This window comes from Choristoneura fumiferana, chromosome 10 (assembly GCF_025370935.1).
Source record: "Choristoneura fumiferana chromosome 10, NRCan_CFum_1, whole genome shotgun sequence".
NCBI classification, from domain to species: Eukaryota; Metazoa; Arthropoda; class Insecta; order Lepidoptera; family Tortricidae; genus Choristoneura; species Choristoneura fumiferana.
In genome coordinates, this window is record NC_133481.1 from 14670328 (window position 1) to 14696956 (window position 26629).

The 26629-nt window shown below is 36.0% G+C and overlaps 1 protein-coding gene across 1 annotated transcript in view; it reads left to right on the forward strand.

Annotated features, from left to right (window-relative positions):
- The first annotated feature begins 3653 nt into the window (after positions 1-3653).
- Positions 3654-26629, forward strand: part of Ptx1 (pituitary homeobox homolog Ptx1) — a 71507-nt gene continuing 48531 nt past the window's right edge. The window contains exons 1-2 of the mRNA XM_074093617.1: positions 3654-3939; positions 13285-13563. Of these exons, the coding sequence (XP_073949718.1) occupies positions 13371-13563 (193 nt within the window). The 5' untranslated portion in view covers positions 3654-3939; positions 13285-13370. The remainder of the gene's footprint in view (positions 3940-13284; positions 13564-26629) is intronic.

Consider the following 26629-nt stretch of genomic DNA (forward strand, 5'->3'; position numbering starts at 1 on the left):
CCGGTTATTACCGAAAGATTTTGTAGTACCTATGTATGTTATGTCGTAAAATATTAAGATAGAACGGATCCGTGATTTACTAAAATGTAGGGCACTTAGGACATTCTAGAAAAGGTAAATAGGTCTAATGAAAATGCGACCGTTTCAAGATATTTCGACTTTTTATAGAGTGGTGATGTTTAAGTTTCAATTTGCATTCTACGTAAGATTTTTCATTAAAACGTAAATACATATGATAACTGAATATTTGATTATTATTCTATTGATTGAATATCTTAAATTTAAAAAAAAACACGAGAAAACCACTGATCACTTCCGATGCATACGAGTAAAGTAACGAAAATCGGTTGCAATAACACTTGAATACGAAAACATGAACAATTACAGTTGTTTGATATTGAGGGCCTACTTCCGGAATTTAAATCAAATTCGTACCGTAACGTCCCTCTCAACTTACGATTAAATTAATCTATGTCAGAAGGACGGAAACGAAATAGGAACTCTATTTCGGAAATACCGGAAAGCTCTATCTTACATCCTATTTACATCCTAAGTTCTATCTTACATTCTATTTAAAATCAGAGTCGTTTCCAGAAAATTCCGTACCTACGTTTTTATAACAAAATTCCAAAACATATTATCGAGCAAACGCATACTAAATTCAAGTCCATTGTCAAGAATACCTTGATACTCGTATTTAAGGCGAGTTATTAAATTAATGATTATATTATGGACACAAGATGTTTGAAATGCATTAGCGACCTTGTCTTCCGATTGAATACTTATCGTATGATAAAGTGTAAATCTGGAAAGTAAATATGAATGCATTAATGTTATTTTTGCTATCGTAAAATAAACATTTTATCGGTTATTTAAGAAACCGAAATCACGGAGCAGCACTGTTCTTTTATGCTGGCCACATTATTTTTACGTTTGACATTTCAGACTGTCATTTTAGTATCTCGAATTCTGGGACAGACCATAGTCATCAGCAGAAGTGATCTAAACTCTCTTATTACCTACATCGCTCATCTACTTCTGCTGCTGACTGTACCTAAAGCAGTTCGCATACCTACCAAGGTACACAAGTACTACTTAACCTTAATTCTGGATGGATAAATAAACAACTCATTATTGTAACTTTAAAGTTTAAGTTAACTTGAAAGGTGTGTGTGGTAAACCTAATACGAGTGAGTACCTATGCAAGTATTTTTTTCTATTTCACTTTCATAAAATAAATCATGTTCGTTGTTGGATGTATAAAAATAAAAACCGAATAAATGAAAACATTATATTATATAATTAATAAAATAACAGTTTATTATTAAAACTATGGATTCTTTGTGATCTGGAATAAGCGATTTTATTTATTATTTTCTTAAATTAAGTGTTCTATTAATACAATTGAAAACAGATTGGGTTTTCTAATCATTTCGATAGAATAAACTTTTGCCTACCTACCAATTGTCAGATATTTTTGACTAGATAGTCGGTTAATGTTATCAATTTAATGAATTCTTGTCTTGTGTTAATGTAATTTAGTAGTAAAACTTACTCAATTGTTTTATCTCTTACCTGCTTCCTTATGCTAAATATGACTTACACCTAAATTAAGTGTTTTTGTGGCAATAAATATTTTTTCTTTCTTTCTTTGTATGTGAATTGTTACCTTAGGTTTATACACAATAGGCATGTCTACTTACACTAGGTGCTATTACAGTAGGTTCAATATTAGGTAGGTGTATTTAGGCAGGTACAATATTTAAAGTCAGAAGGTTATTGTAAATTTTTAAAGGACATTTGTATTTACGCCGTAGGTGCATACTCACTTATTTACCTACTTTTGCAGATCTAACTTTTTAATATCTGTAGGTATAATTTGAAAACAGTTAGCAAACTGCAAACTGACATTATAATTTTTCATTTAATTGACAAGTGATATAAGGCAAATGTTTAGGTACCTACAGTCAAGTATAAAAATATGTATCTATTCGATCCACTCTAAATATGTTACCACGCCCTTGTGTACTAAAAATATATCTAGAAATACATTGAGAATATATAACTATTACGTAAATAAGTTTGACCAAATGTGTGCGAAACAGTAGATACCTTTATTTTTTTTAATATGGTATAAATAAAGTATTACGTATTTTAAACTAAGTTAAAATTATTCCTAAAATTAAAATAAATTATAAATTTGTTATTAAATATAAAAGTACCTACTTGTTGAGATGATAAATCGTATTAATCGCATTGTTCTAAATAGGTACTTAACAATAGGTAATTCCTAATTCAGAAATTATTAAAATTCTAACAATTAATTATTACCGATGTTATTAGGTATATTTATCAGTAAGATACACAACAAGTAAAGTTGATAGAAATTTGTTTAACAATATCAACTTATTTGATTTTACCAGATAGGTAAGATAGTTAATTAGGTATCTTTAAATGTATCTACCTATCAAATAAAGTAGGTAAATTAATAAAAGTTAATAGATACCAGGTCATTAAAAGATACACATTAATGTCTTATTGAAACGGTACATCTACCTTAAGGTCCGTCTACAACTAACACAACATTCACATTCGTGATCGCACGGTGCCGTCGGCGGCGGCCGCTGCCCGCCGGCGGCCGTAGCGCGCTCGTAGCTCGTAGAGGCCCGTAGCGCCCGCCGCGTAGCACCCACCAATAACTCTTTTACCCGCTTATCAATAATTACCGCATTGAATTATTGAAACTGAAACACCTCAAACATGACACACGTTGAACAAACCGATCAGAGAAGCGTCGGCAAGTAACGGAGACGCGGCGAAGGTTGCGACGACGCTTCGCCGCCATATTGTTTAGCGCCCCGCCCCCCACTCCATCAAGCCCCGTGATTGGCTCAAAAGCCGACGGGGGCGGGGCGTAACTTGCCAAAATGTTGCCAGCTTTTTGAATAAATAATTTCAGTAATTTAAGTAATGAAGGCAATTATGGCGTTGTTTAGCTAAGTTCGCGCGGTAGCGAGTGGGAACTTTATATTTATATCGGTCTCTTTATGTACGCCGACGCGGTTAATGCGCGCGATCTGTTTGCGTGGCTGCCTTATTTATGGCGGAGGACGGTGCAGCCGGTCCGCGATTTAAACTGCAATTATTCTGTACGCCATAAGGAAAACATATTGCACAGTTAAATGAGCTAGGGAAATAAAAATGCTAAGAAGACTTTACTGTAACAAGACTACTTCCGAAGATGGTTTTCAGTTTCAGTGAGCCAAAGACATTTTTCTGACTGAACTTACCGAACGACTCAATTTAGGTTTTTGCGCGCAATAAGCCGTACTCGTACAAAACTACGAACTACAATAAATCGCCAACAAGCCATGAATCGCAATGACGTTGCGTGACGGGTGTCCGCAGGCCGAGTAAACAGTGACGTCACGGAGCGTCACGACAAAAAGTCGATTTTCGCGAGTTCGGTCGCGGCCAGCTGACTGTCCGCGCCCCGCGCCCGCGCGCCCCGCAAGAGAGATTTCGGCGCGAGCGAGAGAGAAGTGGGCCCATGCAGCGCGAGTGAGCGAGAGCACCGTATGTGTGCGTGCGCGCGCGGTGGGCGGCGGCGGATGATGTATAGAGTGGTGGAGTTAGGTTCAAATTGTGCCGGGAAGTGGCCGAGATTAGAGCCCGGCCCGCACCGCCGCTAAAGCCCACTTAAGACTGTTTTTAATACTAGTATTTTTTACGCGATCCCGACAGGATTTAGCGGATAAACGTCGCGATCGTGCGCTTTGATTTATCGGTTTCGAATTCGGTTTCGGTTTCTGGTGTTTACGCTAGTGGTGACCGGCGAAGTAATCTCGCGGCTTGTACCAGATTATGACGGATATCATCGGATTTCGTGCTCGTTCGCTGTGACGGCCGCGGCTCGGCTAGCCCCGCATCGCGTTAATTGTGAGTACCATCTTAATTTAGTGGGCGTTGCATAAACAACGTCACACGGCGTTACTGAAAATTGGAATTCCTTGGACGAAGTTTGAATTGTTTACGACTCCGATGTAACCAAGTAATTCTGATAATACATGACGATGTATTCTACAGGGTCAATGTCCTTATAAGAGAGAGCAACCGCTGTTATTTTGGAAATAGGAATGATAGAGTCTCTATGCGTACCTAAGTCATTATCAGCTTAAATGAAAAAAGTGCTCATATAACAACTAGGTAGGTATTTAGAACTCGACAGCATACATAGGTACCTACTCGTATGAATAATATTTTATAGATTCACAATCCCTTTTTGAATTAAATAAAAATAGCACGTCACAATATAGGTACACAGTCATTTTCAGTCAGATTTTTCATCAACTTCGGTCCGACGGTAGAGCTCTATTTCTACCCAAAATAACAAATATTTTATAATACAAGTGAAGGTTAGTACCTACCTACCTGTTTAAAACAGTTTTAAAACCTAAAGAAGAAAAGTTTTAATAAATAATATTATTGCCGATTTTTATCGAAACATATTTAGTTTACTAATTATTGAAATAAAATATAAATAGCTGTCCGGATTTTTTTTAAAGGTACTGTAGGGACTAGGCTGTATACCGCTGGCAGGTGGTAAAACTAACCACCTGGCAGGTTAGATTGACTTTATTACGTATAATGATAGTATTTTATATTGTGTGATTCTAGAATTGGATTTTAAAAGACGATTGTCAGCGGTATACGTGCCTCCCGACAGCCAGATGGGCTGGATCTTCTTTGTAAAGTATTACTATAACAGGAATAAAATAAGATACTGAAGAAATGTCCTTTTTATTTAATGAAGTTTAAAGCCACGCGCGTAGATTCCACGTACCTAAGCTGTAGCAGAACTACAATCCCCATAGTACCTTCCTAGATAGCTACCAGATAATTAGGTATAAAATAATTTTATCTTAAATCAAAAGTTTCCAGACATAGTTTTACAAAATTGAGTAGGTTAAGCATTTATTTAGACTCTTAGTAAAATTATAGGTAACGATTGTTTTAACTTTTCAAACTATATTAAATTAAATTAACGTGGATGACCATTAAACCATCGGCACTGTCTCAGATATACATAATGAATTTCTTGTTATTTTTTATATAGGTATAGGAATCAAGCCAGGTAGGTATTTTAGTATACTGAGCGGCAATAAATCTGGTCCTCAAATGTATATGCAGTAATAGGTAAAAGTGTATGTAGAGTGGGCCAAATTTTGTGCCGCTGAGTATATGGCGTCGTTTTGCAGTAGCTAAAATAGTAGGTCTTGACCTTGTTATAGTTAGACATGGTAAAGCGAGCATTAAAAACCTCGTGTACCTAAATAACGAATATTAGAAATTAGATACAATGCTCTGTACCTATATTATACATTTTCCCATTAAATTAATAAAATGTTGATGTAGAAAATTGATTCAGAAGGTCCATTTTGGCGACACCAGATTCACAACTAGTGAGTTCTGTCACAATTTGTTTTAGCAAATTATGGAATACTTAGGTACAGTCCCCAGCATTAATATCTGCCACAGCGGGGCGTGCAAAAATATCTGACACGTTCCGGCCCTATAAATAGAGTCGTATATCAGATATTTATCCACGCTTGTTGAGTCAGATATTGGTGCTGGTGACTGTACTTAATATTCATACTGCGCATATTTTATATGATGACGATTGTCGAAAACAAATTATGAACCTGAAGCCTAATTGTCCAAAACGCTCGGAATCACAATCGTCACACCAGAGCCTGGATTTTTCGTGGCATTTTTGATCTGTCATAGTCACTTCTCACTGATCAACTTCCGACATTCAATATCGATACACAACATGTCCAAAATGATTTAAAATAGAGGTCAACAATATAGACGGTTTTATCGTTAAAGAGCGATCTCCCAAATAACTTTTGAGCAGTCGAAAATGTGAAAAAGACATGGTAAATATGGATTATGCAATGAAAACAATGAATAGTTAACAATTTCTAATTTAATAATTCAATTCAAAGTCTGTAGTAGTGCTATTAAGTATTCTATTAGTGTCCTTACGAGTATAAAAGATATTGCGATTATTATTTACGATAATACCTATCATTATCGATATCATTTAGGTAGAGTCGATAAGTAAGACCTATGATAGATCAAAAATGCCGTGAAAATTCCGGGCTCAGTAACTATTATATCACCATCTCTTTCTATCACACGGTATAGCATGCGAGTAAAAAGAGATGTTAAATAGGATCGCAAGCCTCCAGATAAGAAATAGCTACTGCCTCCGCTCTTTTCAATAAATAGTCAAATACTTTGCCTTTGTGTAGGTCCATGTTTTTAAAATAATATCAATTACCTTACCTATTACTGCACGACCACATTCGAGTAGGTACAGTCACCTGCATTCATATCTGCCACAGCGGAGCGTGCAAAAATATCTGACGCATTCTACCGGCCATAGAAATAGTCGTATCAGATATTTATATACTCTTTGTTTTGTGGGATCCTTTCGATTGCCATAAATTTATAAGTCATAATTATTTGTCATAATTATTGTTAGTCATCATTTTTTCCCCCGCTGAAACCATACATTTTTCATAAATTTTTAACTGGTTACCCTATAGAACTTTATACGTTAGGTTAGGTTTGTTTTATAGCAATTCTGAGAAATAAATGGTTTCAGAAAAAAAGAGTTATGTCAAACATTATTATTATGACTATTTTATAAATAAATAAAATGTAGGTAGATAAAATAATATTGACGAAAATTACAACATAAATTTTAGTGACTTTAGAACTAAATATTTGTACTCTTGCTTGCATGCTGAATACCACATTTATTACTTTAAGTACTTATTTTCAGATCATTTCACTGTATTTTTACAAATAAATGTTTTTAAATTTTTTGAATTGAATTTTAACAATTTTCGACCAGTCGATATAGACCCTTGTCAGATATTGGTGCTCGTGACTGTACCATCAGCCAAATATGTGGTCTATTACCCTAAAGTTGATAATCTTATGCATGCCATAAAACAATAATGCCAATAGACGTGTCTGTCAACTTGAAAGTTCGACTTTAGCGACATATTCATTTGATAGGAACTTGTTTAAAAATTGATAGACCACTTATATGGCTGATGGTACCCACCTATCCAGTTTTGGCGAGAAGCAATGTCTTCTTGGACTTTGTTCATATACTTCGGTATATTAAAATAGGAGTTACGATGTCACAGAAAAACAGGTATGCAGGTTAAATATATAACAGTCCTCTTTTTACGTCGGGTGTTAAAAATAAATACCTAGCAGTAGATATTCACTATCATAATCCCAGCCTATATACGTACCACCGCTGGGCACAGGCCTCCTCTTAGAACGAGAGGGCTTGGGCCGTAGTTCCCACGCGGGCCCAGGCGGATTGGGAATTTCAGACACACAATTAAATTTCTTCGCAGGTGTGTGCAGATTTTCTCACAATGTCCATCACAGTAAAGCTCGTGGTAAATTTTTAATGTAATTTCGCACATGAATATGGGGTCGATACACATTCATTTTAACTTTGGATTTAAACATAATTTGCGCTAAGATTGTTTTTGAAAAAAAATAATAATAATAATAGTAGATTTTTTTATGAATTACCAATAAAATCGGGAACGTGGTAGTCGTCACTTATGATAGTTGGGTTGATCGGGAGACCAGTGGTGTAGTTGCTTAGCACACTTGGTTGGTATAGCCAGGAGACATGGGTTCGAATCCAGTTCATCGCACCTGTATTTTTCGTTTAAAAACGAATAATATCATTATGCGCTCTTGAATAAAAACTATAATCAAGTGTTTTACAAATTTTGCCAACAAATAAAGTTTCAATAAAAAAAATTTTTTTTGGATACTCTGTAGTCCGTTAAATATGCCACTGTATTCTCTCAATTGCAGCTACTATATTTAGAAATAAAAATAATGCTCTTAAGATCGCCTGTAACCGTTTCCTTCTATATCGAACACTATCAGATCATTGACAACGCGATAGCCTATCTGATACCAGACGCGGATGATGTCAATGTTGAAGTACCTACAAGGGCACTATTTTTAAATCAGTCGATATATAACTATATCCTTATGTGAATATGGATTAGAAAGTTAAATGGAAGTGCGTACCATCAGTCAAATAAGTCAGGTCTATAATTTTTTAAACAAGTTCCTATCAAATGAATATGTCGCTAAAGTCTCTTTCAAGTTGACAGACACCTCTATTGGCATTATTGTTTTATGACGAGCAAACGATTATCAACTTTGGGGTGGAGACCACATATTTGGCTGATGGTACGAGCGGTCTGAGTTTGAAGTTTCAGATTTTTTAGTTAGGTAGGTAGTATAAATACAAAAAATAATAATACGTAAAATTTCTGTTTTATAACTGAACTGAACATCAATCGAGTAAAGTTCATTTTTTTATGTCCTCTAGTGAGGACCAGGAGACCCAGAAGAATAGATAGGTAGTTTTTGTGTTTATCAAAATAGGATAATAAGTATTTGGTGACAGATAGGTACCCTTTTTATAGGCTTTTATACTTTTTTTTGTTTATTTTGTATACGTAGGTTTTAATGCATTGCTTTATATGCCTGTTATATGTTTTGTGTGCTAGTGTTATTTCATAGGTGTCCTTAGTCCTAACATTAAAGGTTTAAGTAAATATTTATTTTATAATAATCGGTAAAATCGGTGTTTTTACTGTACTTCTACCGTTACAGTTCTTTTAATATATTTATCAGTTATGTTATAACACTGATCACTAATGTAAGATAAGACAAGACCGCAAAATATACCGTTGTGAAGTTCTTCCGCATAAGATTAACAAAAAATAAAATAAAAAAGGTTTTCTATTGTTCTTAGAATAGATACCTTGTTTAAATCATCACATGTAATGCCACTTGTAATGCGTGTAACACGATTTTGTGAAAAGTTGTAATGATATTAAGTATGGTTAATGTGAAGACTAATGTTTACAAGTATAAGTAAAGTTTAATAGATCTTGTAAATAGTGTGAGTTTTTGGTACTAAGAACGTATTTGTACAGATATCAACTTGCGAGAAAATTTAACGGTGTGTGTGAAGTTTGCAATCCGCACTGGATCCACGTGAGAACTATGGCCCAAGCCCTCTCAGAATGAGAGGAATCCTGTGCTCTGCAGTTGGAAATGTACTTACCTATATCCATACTACTACTACTACTACTAAGCTCATGTCAGTTTCTATGGGCGTGTACATGAAAAACAGGGTCGGTATTTCCAAGTCAGTATTATTCGGCCCGGTAAAGAGTGTCACTTATCAAAACGACCGAGTCAAAGACACATAAATTCTTTTTTAATGTTTTTTATTCTGGACTATGTAACAACCCGTAACCGACCGGACTGTCGTAATTTGGCGGTAAAGAAAACTCTTTCATTTTTTTAAATTAATTGATGCTACTTAAAAATCTCATATTTTTTTCAGTTAATTAGAAAGGTTATTCCTATTGATATAAAAAGTTATAAGCGTTTCTAAATTTTTAGACATTCCCCATTGTTACCATCATTGTGATCACTGCCTTCGAGATTCTTCTCCATTGGTCTCTATTTATGGTGATATTACATTATACATTTCTAAGATAGAGTCAGAGCTAAGTCATAGTTATTGTTATTTATTTTTTTGGTTATTATTGCTAGTTTGTCATACTTATCATACTCGGAAGTTTTTTCATTCAGTATGTTTAAAGTTGAGAAGAAGGGCTCGAAGAACCCAATATAGCATGCCAATGTGACTCTAAAAATAAAAATAAAGATCCTAATTTTGACCACGCCAAAAAAATGGTTAGTGAAACATCCTCATTAAATGTCATAAAACACACTCAAAAAATCAACAGTTGTTGGCCCCGTATTACTATTTAATTAAATACGACTAAATGTATTTTTTTACCATATTTTTGGGTAAATGTCTTCAGAAAATTTAAAAGCACTAACGAAAGCGATTTTTGGAGCATTCGAGTTAAAAATCTGGGCTGACTAAAGGGTTATCCGTTATCCGCGTATCAGAACGCCACTCGATTGAATAAAAAGAGTGTTATTGAAGATTTTTTATCACTTGCCACTGGATCCGAATGAATGCAGAGTAAAATTCGAACGAGTTCGCGTTTTAATAGAGCGAGCCACTTTCGCCAACTTAAATCTTTGGCTTAAAAAAGGCTTTGCGTTGGTTTAAAGGGATAAGAGAGGCTCAGCGAGCTCGATTGCTGCCTTTGGCTTTGCTCAATTACTCACCGACGAGTCAAGATTAGTGCTTCTGGAGCCAGAGCGTTTTCAATTCAACTCGGAGACAATAGGAATCGTATTTGCGTAGTGAGTTTCGAGTTTGAATGCGATACTTCCTTGTTTTAAGGAAGGTCTTTGACCTTCAAAGAAGTTTCGATTATTGGATGTTTGAGAGCATGGCTGTTGGGTTGTGGTTGTATCTTTTTGAAGAGATTTGTAACTATGGAATGAGTTCGGCTATATTCATCGTTTGGTAGAGCTTCCATTAACATTTCGCGTGGTTAGAAACAGCTACATGCAAAATCGTAGTATTCGTTTTTTATACGACGTATACGACGTGACGGCTACTTCGTCCATTATTTGCTTTTTACTGTAATTAAAAAAAAAACTGTCTAGGTCTGCGGCTCACTCTGCTTCATTCGTTACAATAGGATTTTTTCTATTAACTAAATATAAGTTATTAATAGGAAATAATATATCCATCCCTATAAGCCGTTTTACACCTAATCTTTTGTCGCTCTATGTGAAGCAACTGTGTACCTAGTTGATAGGTTTTGTAGTAGAATTTTAAATATACTCGTACGTGGCCCTTTATGGTCAAAAAATTCTAGAGAACGAAATATTAGAGGTGGAAATGGTGGATGAACGATGACAGCGGCGCCTAAAAAATTTTAGAAGGTTCATATCTAGTTTAATTTCAGCACTTTTTAATGTTCTGTCACGTTATACGTGCGTTTGTTTTTACTCCAGCAAATACCTATAAAACTTTTATGGCCATCACGATTCTTACCATTTTCAAATTCAAACACATGAAAATAAATAAACAGTTTATCACTGTGTATGTATTATTTGTAAACCAACACTTTTATTTTGTATCCTTCCTTCATTGGTTTCAATTAGTAAGTAACTGAACCTGATGAAATGAGTGAAAATGTATTTATTCAAATAGCCAGAGCAAACATGCAAGAAGGTTAGAGATCTCCTACCTAGGCATGTGACAGGAGATCCCGCTCTTCTAGAATAAAATGTAACTATAATGACATGACTTATAGCAGTAAAAATAGATAATTTACGTATAATTATATAAAACAATCACACTGATTCATGACAACATTATGTCATAATTCATAAAGGCTGTTACTTGCAAGTTGCAACTCTGAAGCAGTATTCTATTAGTAAGTTATGAAAGCCATTAGAAGCTTAACTACTGATTTTAATTAACTCTTGCTTTATTACTTAGCAGGTTGACTCAGGTCAGGTAGACAAGCTCTATACGGGATAAATTCTAGCGTAACTATCTTACGCAATATGAAGCAATGCATTGCGTTTATTTGTTTACTACAATTTTAGATAACTAAGTCAGAAGTACAAAATTTTGTACAAATATTGGTAGATTTGTATGAAGTTACTCATTCTTACGCACGCGTTCAAGTTTGTATCTGTGTAGAGGTTAAGAGTTGTAAAAGCAAAATGCATGAATGAATAAATGAAACGTTCACCAGTTTCGATAGTTGAATATTATTTTAAAACCAAATAAATAGTGGTTTGCGTAACTTATACGTAACGGTCACTAACACCAAAAAAAGGACCAATTTTTTAATTCAACTGCATGGCTTTTCTCATTTTTTTAATGTTGTATTTATATTCTTCGCCAAGTAACGCCAAGCTTGATCAATCAATGAGTTACTAGTTCAAGTTCTTCTGGTTAAATTACCTATACGAAAAGGAAACATAAAGGACGCAATCCGAACCGTTGAAAAGAGCCACTTTTAATATCCATTCAATAGGTCAGTCACCACGTAGTACGGCGCGCTCTTTTTGCTGAATATTGAATATCCACTGCAGATACGTAAAAAAGGCCGTTAACGCCGTAAATCACTTAACAGCCTTCTGTTCTATCTACGCCATTATACGAGTGAATTTTATACGGTCTGACGTATGAAATATGAAAGTTATACATCCACGAGACCTTTTGTTTATGACGCCATATATCTGCGCTGTGTACCGCTTTAAATCAACCCGATAGTTTACTTGATGAGCGTAAACCGTGTCATATTGGGGACTTTCTCTTGTTTTTTAAAGCTAAACTTTAAAGCCAGTAGTGGCTTGATGGTAGATAATAAATAAAACTTAACGCTGCACAATTTTTTTTTATTCGACTGGATGGCAAACGAGCAAGTGGGTCTCCTGATGGTAAGAGAACCGGAATAAGTTCGTGATTCAAACCTCGTCGTTGCTTACTTTATAAGTACCTACTGCAAAAATTCTACATTAAAATGAATATAAAAAGATAGCCTTGAATCATGTTCATTGTGGTGCACACTGTCAATTTCAGGGTACTTAACTTGGTTGATAGTTGTTTTGAATCATTAAGCTACCTATTTAATAACTTAATTGACTAGGTATTTATAAAATTACTTCAGAGAACTACATAAAAATATAATTTTGCAGTTTCTTGAAAGTTAATCTGGTTTCAGAGCTAAAATAGTTTTTTTTTATATTAGAGGGTGAATATTCGAGCGTTTTGATATCGCACATAGTTATAATGACAATATATGATCTATCTATCTTCTATATAAATAAAAATCAATCACCGAAATGTAAGTAAGCGCATAACTTCCGAACGAACGCGAGACGGCACCAAATTGGATACTTTTTTTTTGTGTTCATTATTACCAGGACAAAGTTTGTGTGGAAAAAAGCTAGTCATGAATAATAATAACTTAAAAAAGTTATTTAGGGTTTTTCATCCCTGCTTCCCGAAGACTCCGTTTTTTCCGCCAGAGATGTGCGAGGACGTGTTGCGCGAGGAATGTGTACTTATTTCATGAAACAATAGAAACGCTTCATTTACCTCGCCAGCTGTTTCCACCGGAGATGTGCTCCACAGAATATGTAAATGAAGTGTTTCTATTAGTTCATCAAAAACACACCCGTCCCAACAGATCCTCGCACATTTTTGGTGGTAACGCAGCATACATAGACACGTAACAGCGCTTCTTGTTCCAGTATGCGCCACGCTTAACGTTCCCCCCGTCGCGACCCCCGGCCTCACCATTCACCTCCGCGTGTACAAGGAGGCTCTAGCGGCCGGCATGGAGCCGCTGGGCGAAGGCCTGTGCCTCTCCGAGCTGGAGCTGCACGGGGGGCACCTCCACGAGTCCGTGGCGGCGTCCGTCGGCTCCGCCATATCGAGCCTCATGGCGCCGCTCCATCATGAACCGCAGCATACGCCGCTGCATGCGCACCCGCCGCCGCTCCATCACGAGCCGCTAGAGAAGCTCAAATGTAAGTAAACAAAACATAATAATGTAATGTAATGACACTCAGGTTACGCTTTTCTTACTGTTAATTTGACATGCCTTGCAGGGTAGATTTAAGAGAAACCTACTTTGTTTGTACCTAAAATTGTGTGAAATAAATTTTATCATATTCTATTGTATTCTAAAAAGATTGAGATATAAGTACATAAAAACTGCCATGTCACAAAATGTTGAACATTTAGTTCAGTGGTTACGTAAGTCTAAAAGAACACCATTGCAATATTTTTCACTTGAAATTTTCATCAATAATGGTGTCACTTTTTTTTGCCGAAACCGAAACCGAAGGAAGGTTCGGTTCTGGTTATAGTTTCGGCCGAAACCGAAACCGAACCGAAACGTGATTAAAACGTTGAATAAAATGTCAGTGGGTCGTTCATTCCAGATATATGAATCGCTGGCTTAATAATTATAATTACAGGGTTCCAAGTTTCACTTTTTTTATCGAATTGAAATTTTAACATTGTCCTAGTGACACTGAGTTTAAATTTAACTACCCTAAAAAGTTAAATTTTTTATTGAATTATTCGATTTTGCACTAAACACAATCTTCGTTTAATTATCTATATGGTGATAAAGTCCTTTTTGTTATATTGTGACCGTTGTGAAGTAAACAACGTTTCAAAAATCGTTTTAGGAGTCAAAACATAGTAAAAGTGGTAAGTAACAGTGAATTTACTTCATTGTTGTTGTATTTCTTATAAAATCCTCAAGTTCTTGAAGCTAAAATAAAAAAAAACAGAAAAAGTTTGTAAATTTAAATAACTTATGATGTTCTACCCTAGGTATATTACCTAAATGTTCTTATGACGATGTAACATAAATACAAATATATTAAATTACCTGTCATGCCAATCATACTATGATAATTAGTGTGTGACAAATCAAAACGTTTCTGTACTATTGCTAGCCGTGCCGAGTGTACCCGACGTTAGCCCAACGCCACCCGAAAGTACGAAGTTTCGGCGCGGCCGAAAGGTACGGCTGTTTTTTGGCCAAAACTGAAATTTCAATCGAGGAAACTGAATTGCCACGTATGTACCAGGGTGGAACCTTTTCATAATCCAATTTCGCTATTGGTAATTTTTTGGCAAATGGATATCAACAGGACATTAGTGCTGCCCGAATGAGTCTTAAATGCCGTAGATTTTTTATGGTGACTATCATAAGCCTAATAAGCTGGTTCACGTGCTACACGCGCTTGGATTATGAGATTGCCAGAGGATTATATACATCAAGTACGACATATGATTATTGTTATGTAAATGAAACAGAGATTTTATGATGTTTATAATAAAATAAACGCAAGATAATGCATAACCTAACCTAACAATAACTGTGTAGCCACAACTAGATCAACAACATATACGGACAATAAATATCTATTAAAAGTGAAAGATTTTGTCGCATGAACATGATATCTTGTGAGAACAAATCGTTTATGCCAAGTGTGAGTCGGACTTGCGCACCAAGGGTTCCGTACAAATTTGTAGGTATCTATGAATATCCAGTGTTAGTAAAGCTCTACCTACTCGGAAGCAAAACGTACACAGTGTGGAGTTATTTTAGATTGGTTGATATCACAGGCAGACACTATAGAAAGACAGAAAGAAAAGAGAGAGAGAGATTTATTTTGGCTCCATAAGTACCACCACCTTACAGAAATGAGACTAAAACTAGCACTAAAGCTAAGGCACATGGTGACAGGACAGGATACCAAAGAGGGCCTCCACTCAGCATTTAATAAATCATGAATAAAGCGTTTATAAATTAACATTTGAAGACTTTCCTTATATTGTTTGTGCTCTAAAAGTTACCTTCATACCAAATTTCAAGTTTCTAGAACAACCGGACCCTTAGAGATTTTAATCCCCCGCAATTTGTATAGAAACACTTTTTTAGTTATCATTTTGATTGCGTTCATTTACAAGTTCGATTTTTTATTGCCCAAGGGTTTGCATACCTGAATATTTATTTAATATTAATTTCAGCTTGTTATATACTTACCTCTACGCGTTTCAATGAAATGGGTCTTTACGTCTGTACAGGACAGGGGTCCGTTTTTGAGGTAGGTACTGTTGTGGACAGATGGTCCACAATACTTTGAAGCCCTATTTAAAGAATAAACACTTCAACTCTTATGTTATTTTATTTTCAGTTTCAACTAAATAATACACTTCAATATGTCAATAGTTCTAGACCGACTGGCCAAACTCTGTTTTTTGTCATATGTTTGAATTTATATACCTTCAAACACACATCAGGTAGGCAGTCAGTCGTATCCTACAGTACCCTAGACAAACTATACTTACAATCTTACCTTAGAACAAATTAACAAATGGATGCAAATAAAAATATGTACAGTTACTTAATATGTTATTTTCATATGTTTTATGTACTTACCTACAATAAAGAGTTATACAATACAATCAATACTTAAATTTGTTTAAATATTTTTTGATTTAAGTAACCACTGCAAGCTTGATTAACTTTTATTGGGTCTATGTAGCAAAAAAATTCGCCATCTGTGTACACATACCAATGTACTGCGGACAGAGCAAAAAAGGGTAGATGACACATTATATTTTATCATCGAAACAACTGACTTAGTTAGATAATTAAATTGAAACTAAATATTTACATAAACTATCCTTAACTTTACATACCTACATAAAATTAAAATTAAAACAAATTATTTAAAGTAGCCCTCTTAGGCAAGGTTCCGAAGATGCTGGCAGCGTTTTCTCTTTGAATAGCTTAGCAATGTAGGTACTGTGTATAAACGACGCGACGACTCGCACCGAGCGTAAAATGGAAATCGCCAGTAAGCCCCGATAGAGGAATTTTAGTGAAATACAACGCAATCGAACGATCCATCCCGAAACGTTCTATATTGGCAAATAAATCCCGTTTTAAACTCCATCGGGCTTGTAAATAAAATAAAGGGGACTTTTCATGTTTGATTCGCGGCGAGACTATGTACGTTAGACGCGACGACTTTTAGGAGCGATACAATACAAACGAGATATTATTATGGTACGAGTATACATACAGTACCTATCGATGCAGTCGCCAATCGTAGGTATATACACACGTGCGACATAGTGCAACGATACAAACCCGATTGCAGTGATTTAATCGCGATGATGGGTTTTAGACTAAAGGATGGACCCATCTCTTTCCGTGGGTGTCGTAAAAGGCGACTAAGGTAACTAATGAGAAAGTAAGCAGTAGTGCCCTCTATTGCCGGCTACGAACTCCAACACTGCAGTGTGGAAGACAAAGGGAAACCAACGCACTATTTTCACAAGACTGTCATCATGAAGTATCACTACTGAGGCCTTATTGTGTAACGCGCGGGCTCTTGTCATCGCTTTCAGCATCTCTTTCTGTTACTATCTAACACCGTTAGACAGAAAGAAATAATGAATGCGATAGCAAGCGTCAGCATGTTAAACAATACGGCCTCTGATTCTCAACCGATGATCACGATCACTTTGTCAAGAGTACAGCGACTAGGAAGATAATCGCGATGCAGTATCGATGCGAATGCACACAAATACGGTACAGCTGTGACGCAAATAATGCCTGTTCCTTTCAATGAACCGATATGCCGCTACACACGCTCACGTTTGCATCGATACAAACGTGTGTATGAATCGATTGAACAGCGCGTTTGTAATACAACAAAGCGTTAGTATTGATACAACTGTACATACGTTTTTATTAATTAATAAAAGCGACTCAATCGATACAATCATCGGTCACGATACAGCCCGTATACAACGAAGTGAAAAAACTATAACTTCGTATCTTCCCGTCCCGCTGACGCTAATATTATTAAACGAGAGTGAGAAGGACAGTACGATACGAACTTCGATTTTTGAATTTAGTATTAGCCCCCAGTCGCGCATACGAGGAACGCGCGTTTGTGTCGCTGCGAAAAGTCGCTGTGTATAACCGGCCATAGTATATTCTACTGAGTAGAGTCGTTTGTTCGTATACGCTTTATTTTTATGAAGATGTGTGGCGCCTCCGAGATGGGAGGATTTGCGAGGGTAAATAAATAGGGTGCTTTCGATTTTACGTAAAAAAAGTAATTGGGTTCTTGGCGCTGGTTGAATTAGTTTCACTCATGCGCAAGAGGATCGCGTATTAAATACTATAGATATGTATATGTTTGCGGGCAGGAAAAGCTAGCTGTAGCTTTGAAATTACGCTCATCACTACCCGTAATAGGTACCTATATTGTTTATTTTTGTAAAAAACTTTATTTCTCAAACAGAAACTATCTCATTTCATTTAATGAGAATATACTAAACTACGGTACCTACTCTAAATATATATTGAGTGAGTATCCAGACGCGCACATTTAAACAAAGAAAAACTTCACATTAGACACATAATTTTATAATGTCATAAGATTTTATTTAACTTGCAACATTCGTATTGTAGGCAAGTGTAGGTAAGCTGTTTTCGATCAAAAATGTTTTGTACTAATTTTTGATCGAAGTAAGCTGTGATTTCATTTTGATAACAATTTGTAGATTATATCGTGTAGATATTTCTTGCTTCATTTTGAAATTCAAAAACACAAAAAATTAAATCGTGAGGATGGATTGAGATTATCGAATGTTTGGAATCCAATGATTGTTTTGTGTGAACCTCGTCCTGAGTCCATTTCTGTGCGCAAAGTGAAACATGGTGTTGTGGAATTTGAATTGAATGTTAAGTAAAACTAGTAGTAAGGGTGTAACAGACCACGAGCAAGGATGAGGGTAGACCGCCGCACAATCAACACAATATTAATACCCCATCGGAAAATTCTTCAGCCTTCCCATACCCTTTAGTAGGTACTACACTATCGTATTTAGGATATTATTAAGGTTATTAGCCAAATGTATACATATATAGGTACTATTAGGTACAGTTTTAATTTATATGTAACAATTACCCCGCATATTTGGAGTAATTTTATCTTCATAACCATGAATAATCTATTATCCGTATCAATACTTTTTACATCAATTTCATAGCAATAATCGTCGATTGTTACAAAACACGTGTTGGATGGCTTTATTCACGATGTATGACACAAGTGATTTGATTTTTAAAAGTGGATTATGTCCATAAACGTAGCAGTTTGAATTTAGACTCTACTTGTAAGTTTTAAGGTTTGCACTTGGTTTGGTGTTTTATGACACAATTGTGACAAAATCGAGAGCGTCACACGTCATCAGCGTGACGAAGCGTGACGTGCCGTGACGCGATGCACTTGCAGCGTTTGTATACAAAATTAGACAGTATTCTGTGCCGATGACACACAATTTTTGGTCTTTTATTTTGTTCTATGGACAGGCCAATATTAAAAACCAATGAGGGTCACCATTAAGAAGTAATTGGGTTCATTACATTTATTATTTTTTATAGAATACTGGGTTTTGTCCGTCCGCGGGAATCATACAAATTTCCGGTATAAAAACTACCCTGAATCCTTCTCTGGGTCTCAACTCAAACTACCTCTATACTACATTTCATGATGATCGGTTGAGTACTTCAAGCGTCGAAGCATAATAACCAGATTCATGCACACACATTCATAAACAATTTCGTATTTATATATCACTAAGGACTAAGAATAGATTTAATAAAAGAATCAACGTAGCTACGTGTCATCAGACTTTTTAAATACTATGACTAAAATGACCCGTTTATCTAAAGTAAGTCATTATCTCGTATAAAGGCTATGCGTTTTATATACATTAGGATTGAATTTGCCAACAACTTCTCTTATAACTTGCCAATTATAAAGTAGGTAACGTCACTTATACTTGGTTTGGATATGTATTTAACTAAATGTAAACAAAACAACGTCAATTGGTATCTTAAACATTGAAATCCCCCCATTAAACTATCTAAACATTTACATTTCTGTATTGAAATACAGTAATCTAGTTTGTATTACAATTAAAGATAAGTAAAATGTTTTAAATCCTTGAATGTACCAAATCTGGCAGCTGAAGTATGTTTACATTTGGTTAAATACCTATCCAAACCAAGAATAGTAAAAGCGTTTATAGTGTCATACGGAACTTATAATCTATAATATGCCCATATTTTTTTGTTTGATTGACAAAAGAAAAAAAAGGTTCCCGATATCCTTTTTGAAATTAAGTGTAAAGATTATTTGTCTAAATAGTAAAAATAACAAAATGCTCTGCACCTGTACCCTGCATTGGCTAGGGTTGCTAATCGGATAGTTTTTACAGACGCATCAATATCGGATTACGCGCCCCCGGATGTTTAGTTGCGCAATTAGTCATGCCGAGGGGCACCCCTGGCTGACTGGCTGGGTGGATGCTCTGCTTGATATTATAAAAACATTTAGGTCTGAGGTATGTATTAAAAAGGGTAATATTTTGATGAAAAAGTGGTGGGTGAAGACCAAAAAGTTGCACACCTGATAAAGCTGCGTCAGCAGGTATTTATAATTACTATTAATTTTTGTGTCACAATGGAAAAAGTTAATGGTAACTTTAACAGGTGTGCAACTTTTTGGTCTTCACCCTGGTCATTTTTAGAGAGAAGACAAAAGTTAAGTGTATGGATATACGACGTCACGTTAAGTTGTTTTAATAAATTTGCAGGAAAATACGAACGGCTATTTGCGAGTCGGACTTACAAAACATGTACCTATGTATATACCTCAAAATAAAAAAATCTAAGTCTATCTAGGTAGGTCTAGGACCGAGGTGGGGTTTCGTTTGTGAAAAAGCGATTATCGTTAGTATAGTGCCTTTGACATAAGTAATTTAACTTGAAATCAAGTTATTTCAGATTTACTTCAACTTATACTATTTGCATACAGTTAGTTAGACATCTCTTTTATGTATACGTGTGTCATTTTTTTAGAGGAAATAAATTATTATTATTATTGTAATTTTTAGTTAATTAACTTTTAATGATAGGTTACGTTACGAGTAGAGTAGTTTACCATATGCACCATACTCATTGTGAACCTGGCGTAAACGCAATGATTTGCAATCCATCACCGACGAACAAAAAAGGGCAGCGGGGGCAATCATTTAAAGTCAATTCGAATGAATCGAGTCCTGCGTCCCTTTCCTTCCAACGTTTTCCATACAGAGACAATGTCGTCGTCTCGTTTGCACCTTAAAAAACAACCCCTCGAGATCGGCGAAGCATTATATTGCGATGATTAGCTTGCACTTGCCGCTTTTGTCATTGAATTTAAATGGGGGATTAAAATGCACAGCGCATTTTATTTATTAATGCTATTGTGTGTTTTTGTTCATTAAGCGATTGTTAATGGTAGACAGTTATTTTTCTGATTTTTGTAAGAAGGGAGATTCTTGACGTATGAATGTTTGTTTACTTATAAGCTTTTTATTTTAACTAGCAAATGTTTATTTCTATCTCCTAGTCAACGGATAGTTTTAAAATTTGGTACGGATACTTAGTTTGGATAATAAATAAATGCACGTACAGTCGACAAAAAGTGGAGTCGACGGAGAAGGTGCTATACAACATAAAATGACTCCAATTAAAAAATCCAAGCTAAGCAATAGGAATATACTTAGATACATTTTTATTTACAATATATAGGCACTATAGGTAAAATTGTGCAGAATTTCCCCATTCAAACATTCTTTAATTCAAGGCTTTTGTTATAGTGAATTCTTCAAAATTTGAGAGATTACTTATAATCGAAAACAAGTAGGCAAGAGTACGTCGGCTCTGTTGCCACCCAATTTCCCCAACTTATTCGTAATCGTATTGGCTCTGCGTGTGATAGATACCGCGGCAGGTTATCCCCGAAGATTGCTTCATATCCCGCAATTTTTACAAAATAGGCGAAAAACACGTTTCGTGGCTTTAATTTTAAATTGAGCAGGTTCTGCGGAATCTTACCTTAAGCCTTCCGACCGTTGATTTTGCCTTCGTGTGCGATTTTTTTCACCGCTCGCAGCAAATCTCATTATTTTACTGAAAAAAAAATATGGAAAACTAATTATGCGGGATTTGTGTTCGATTATGAGGGTTTGCCTTTTTTAAATTATGCTGGCGCATGTAGAAAAATGTAACTAGAGAGATCGGCTAACTCATTCACGAAGGTGTTCCGTTGTGCCTTGCACGCGGAAGTTTGTTGGAAAATGAGTATTTTTAACCGACCCTAAAAACAGGAGGAGATTAGAGTAATGAAATTTGGTACTGTGTTTGAGTGCAACGCCAATGAAGACTACGATATATTTTGTTGGGAATTCCTACGGTTTTTTTTTGCAGACGAAGTTGCGGGCAATAGCTAGTTTAATATCCGGTGTGCGTGTATGCAGCAGTCCTTCGACATCATCATCATCATCATAAGCAGCCTATAGTAGTTCACTGTTGGACTTAGGCCTCCTCCAATGAGCGCCATTGCGCCCTGTCCTCGGCTAGACGCATCCAGCTTCTACCAGCAGCCTTTCGCAGATCGTCACTCCACCTGGCCGGAGGGCGCCCTACACTATGTTTGCCGAGACGCGGTCTCCACTCAAGAACTCGTTTACTCCACCGGTTGTCGGTTCTTCAGCAGATATGGGCTGCCCACTGCCACTTCAACTTGCTAATTCTCTGAGATATGTCGATGACCTTAGTTCTATGCCGGATGCTCTCGTAGTGGATTTTATTCTTCAGAGAAACTCCGACCATAGCTCGTTCCGTAGCTCACGAGCGACCTTAGATACGCCACAACAAAACATCTAAGCCTTAATACTATATACTCGTATTTCATATCAAATGGATAATACTAGTCTAGTTTAAGGGTAAGGAAGGAAACTTCGTGTAGCCAGGTTAACATCGAGATAGTGGTAATCTCGAGTGACGGCCCGAGTTACAAATATTTGTCCAGTCTCTCAACAGGAGATATCTGGCTTGCATGTGTCTTTTATGTATTGTTATGTGGTTATAGTTAAACATATTACGTGCCCGTTAGAGCTAGACATATTTAGTAAAGGGCAACGGAAACGATATTCCTTTGAAAGTCGTAAAGAATCTTAATTGCACTCGAACTTTGAGTTTAAAGATCATTTATTCCCATTAATTATTTAACATTTCGTCATCATCATCCCACTCTATATACGTTTCACTGCTGGGCACCGCCCTCTTCTCAGAAAGAGAGGGATTGGGCCGTATAGTTCCAGCGGGCCCAGTGCTGATTGGGAACTTCACACACACCATTGAATTGCTTCGCAGGTTTGTGCAGTTTTTTTATGAGTTTTTTAAGCGTAATATTATTATAACACTACCTATAGTATACGAAGAAACTGGCAGAGTTACTTTCGCATTTATAATACCTATTAGTATGGATGAGGAGCTAAAGCCGCAGTGACGGATAGACAGACACACATACGGACTGACGAACGAACACATGTTGAAACTTGACGAACCTGAAAATAGAACAATTTGAACATAATACCAACGATTTGTTACAACCGCAATAAATGAAAAGGATACTCTTGATCGTGATTGGTCAAAACGAGCAACGCGACTCGGCACCGCGGTCGCGAGTTGTAATCCTTCCGTCGCAAATGGTCGATAACGCGAGCTGTGTAATCGCAAACTTGGCGTTTCGCAAACTTCCCTTGCAACTTTGTTATTATTTTTGTTATAAAAGTACGCGGAGTTTAAGATAAATCAAGAACGTTTATTTTCTGGTCTTTCAGTAAACGTAGATTGAATTGATAACTTTTTATACCCGGACGCGATGGTAATCTCATTTAATTTGAGATTACCTACGTTAAGGGACTACTACTCATTGATAAGTTTTGTGTGGCAAATATCGTGATGCCACCTCTGTTTGTTTTGTCCGAATAAAAATAACTCTAAGTTCTAAGTGAATAACTCACTGATCCTTGGACCCCGAAAGATGAAATTTTGCGTAAAAGCTCCCTGAAACTGGGCACGGGTGTTTTTTTATGCAATTTTAAAGAAGACTAGGATGTATTTGTTGAGATTTTGCGTGGGAATTTTACTTTATCCTAGAATTAAAATTTATATATGACAGTTATGAAAGTCGCTAACGCTATTTCAAGCTACTAATTAATACTCCATTAAAGTATCTACGTATTGCATAGTGCAACTCACTGTTAATTCAATATTATACTATTATCTGACGATAATAAATGGTCGCCGTCTAGAAATTGTGACAAAAAATTGGTGCCACACCGTCTGGCCCGCTCGGCGATACTACAAAGTACTTTTTATGACAAAAAAATTGTACCCCTCTGTCATTTTATGCTAACATGAGGTACGATGCTGTCGCTTCTGATCTCGGTGCAATTTATTATTTTTTGTGTAGTTTTTTTGTTACTTTTACTTTTTATAAAAGTAGCAAAACGGCTAATGATTATAGATACACAAATATAAGAGTAATGAAAGTGCAATAATATCTAATGGAACAAGAGCGAATTTGAGAGATTTGATTATTGATTTCCAAAAATAAAGCTACATTCAGACATAATAAAACGATAACATTGTAGATTTACAAAAGAATCATAAAGAACAAAATTCTTTAGCTAACTGAGCTGATTTGGACGTTAGCATACTAAGAGTGAAATGGTGGCGAAATGAATCTTGTTTAAAGCCCAGTTTAGACCAATAAGGAAAATTGTGTAAGTTGTATTACATTTGAAAGAAAAAAACAATTTAGAGAGATTTAGCCGTTCGATTGACCACTTAAACTCGTTCGCTGTACCTACGGCCTCGCAATGTACTATTGTAACTTGTACGATTTTTCTTGTAGATATAAACTGGGTTTATAAGGAAATCCCACGATGATTTTGTGACACTTCAATGCGACCTTTTTGTCTATGCATCAACTTTTTGCCTCATCTAAAACCGTCAACATTTTCAAAATTCAGAACGTTGGGCGTGACCACGCCGCGCGACAGATGCCAGTCTCCAAAAAAGCCGTCGAGGAGGCGTGGTAGCAATAAATTTTGTCAAAATATGCTCGACACAAACACTTCCCATACCTCCCTATTAGAATAACAGAACGAATCGGTTTAATTTGTTAACAGGCGTTCGGAATGGGTGTCACATGTCTACCGAGCCGCCGCGACTAAATTATTTAGTTTCGACTTCACTAATTGCCGATGACAAAGTTTAATAGCCTATGCACATGTTAATCGGTGCTTTTTTTGGTTTTGAAGTGGGTGTGCGGCTGGAATGTGCGCACCGTTATTTCGTGCGTAAAATTTGGTTATACGTGTAAAGTTTTTGACACCTTTTGCGTAAGAACTTAGACTATGCTGGTTTTGTTTGCTTATATTTAGCTATTTATTGTGCCTCATTGGGTACTTGATTGTAATACCTTGGCGAACGAGTTCCAATCGGGCTTATACTCGAAAAGAAATTTTTTAACAAAAAAGTAAAACCGACTCCAAAAAAAATAAAAAAATAACAAAAAATGGAACCGACTACAAAACCCTTGAAAATATTTTTCTAGGTACCTACTAGCTCGAAGTCGGTGGCTCAGCACGAGCCAGCAGGAGTGAAACAATAGTCGTCTACCTCACCTACATACCATGGGTTTCAATCCCTCGTGCTGGGACGTGCTACTAGGTCTACAAAAATATTTTCAAGGGTTTTGTAGTCTGTTCCATTTTTTGTTATTTTTAATTTTTTTGAAGTCGGTTTTACTTTTTTGTTAAAATTTTTTTTATTTCTCACTTTTTAGTGATTCGTAGCCAAAGTACATCTCACAACGATTCCATTAAGCCCAAACATGACTTAGTTACGTTGTTTTATAACAGAGTTCCGTTTCCTACCTTCTGGCTTCAGCATCAGATTAGTTCGAAAGAATCATTAACTTAACACGCGTTTTCTCAGAAATACCAAGTTAGATCCATTATTTGCCTGCCCCATAAAAACCCCACATAGCAAATTGCATCGAGATCCCCGGTAAATAAATATACATATTTACAAGAATTATCCGTTAAAGGTAGGTAAATACTATTTTAAAGAGAAAATGAACAGCGGAATCTGTCCTAAACGAACGACCTAACTTAGACAGACTTCAGTTATGACAGGTATAAATCTGTTTAAAAGACTGTTCACTGGTTAAGTTTGATAAAAAGATTGTATGAGATGGTTGTGTCTGTATCGTATTTTAATAATGAATGTCAAAGTCTGTGTTTAAATCATGTTTAAATAAATCGCAAACAAAAATAAACTTTCCAGTGACAGGATTGATGAATGATTTACTGACTTGTAGCGACATCTACCTCTAATAGGTGACAACACAAACAATTAATTGAAATTGATAGTTCCCTGTTCGAAGCAAAGTCAAGTAATGACGGAACACAGCGTGAAATCGGGAGTATTGGCAGACAAACAATGTTTATCGTGTGTGATTGATAGTGTGACAGATGTAACCCTTGCACTGCCGCATCTGTCGTTGGATGGTCAGCCAGGAACCGAGACATCGAAAGGGTTATTTTTCCAAAACAGTTCCTAACTTCCGCAGTCTCGTCGTCTTCTCGGAAATTTGTCTAAAGTTGCAAATTTCATACCAGATGATTTTACTTATATCTCTTCATAGAAACAACCATTTTTATTTGGTTCTTTCGGCAAATAAGTCCGTAATATTTTTTTAAATATTAAGATAACATAATTAAAGAGATGATCTGATTAAAACATAACTCAAATCTGGTTGATGTTGATTTATCATGTTGCATAATTTTATGGTTTCTTATATAACATTGTGTTCGCTTTTATTTCATTTGATATGTCGCTATAAAAACAGATAACGGCTGTTAAAGAGCGCATTGTACCCACGTCCATAAATCTCTTTATTTTATGACAAATTGTCTGTCTGTACGTAGTCACCCCAAGAACAAATAACAACATAATGGCCAGAGATGGGCAAACATCAAAATAATGGAACAGTTGTAACATAAACACAATAGTGGGCCACTAATATCGGTTTGAGTTCACAAAATATTGTCATTGTATCTGTAATTTATTATTTAGGG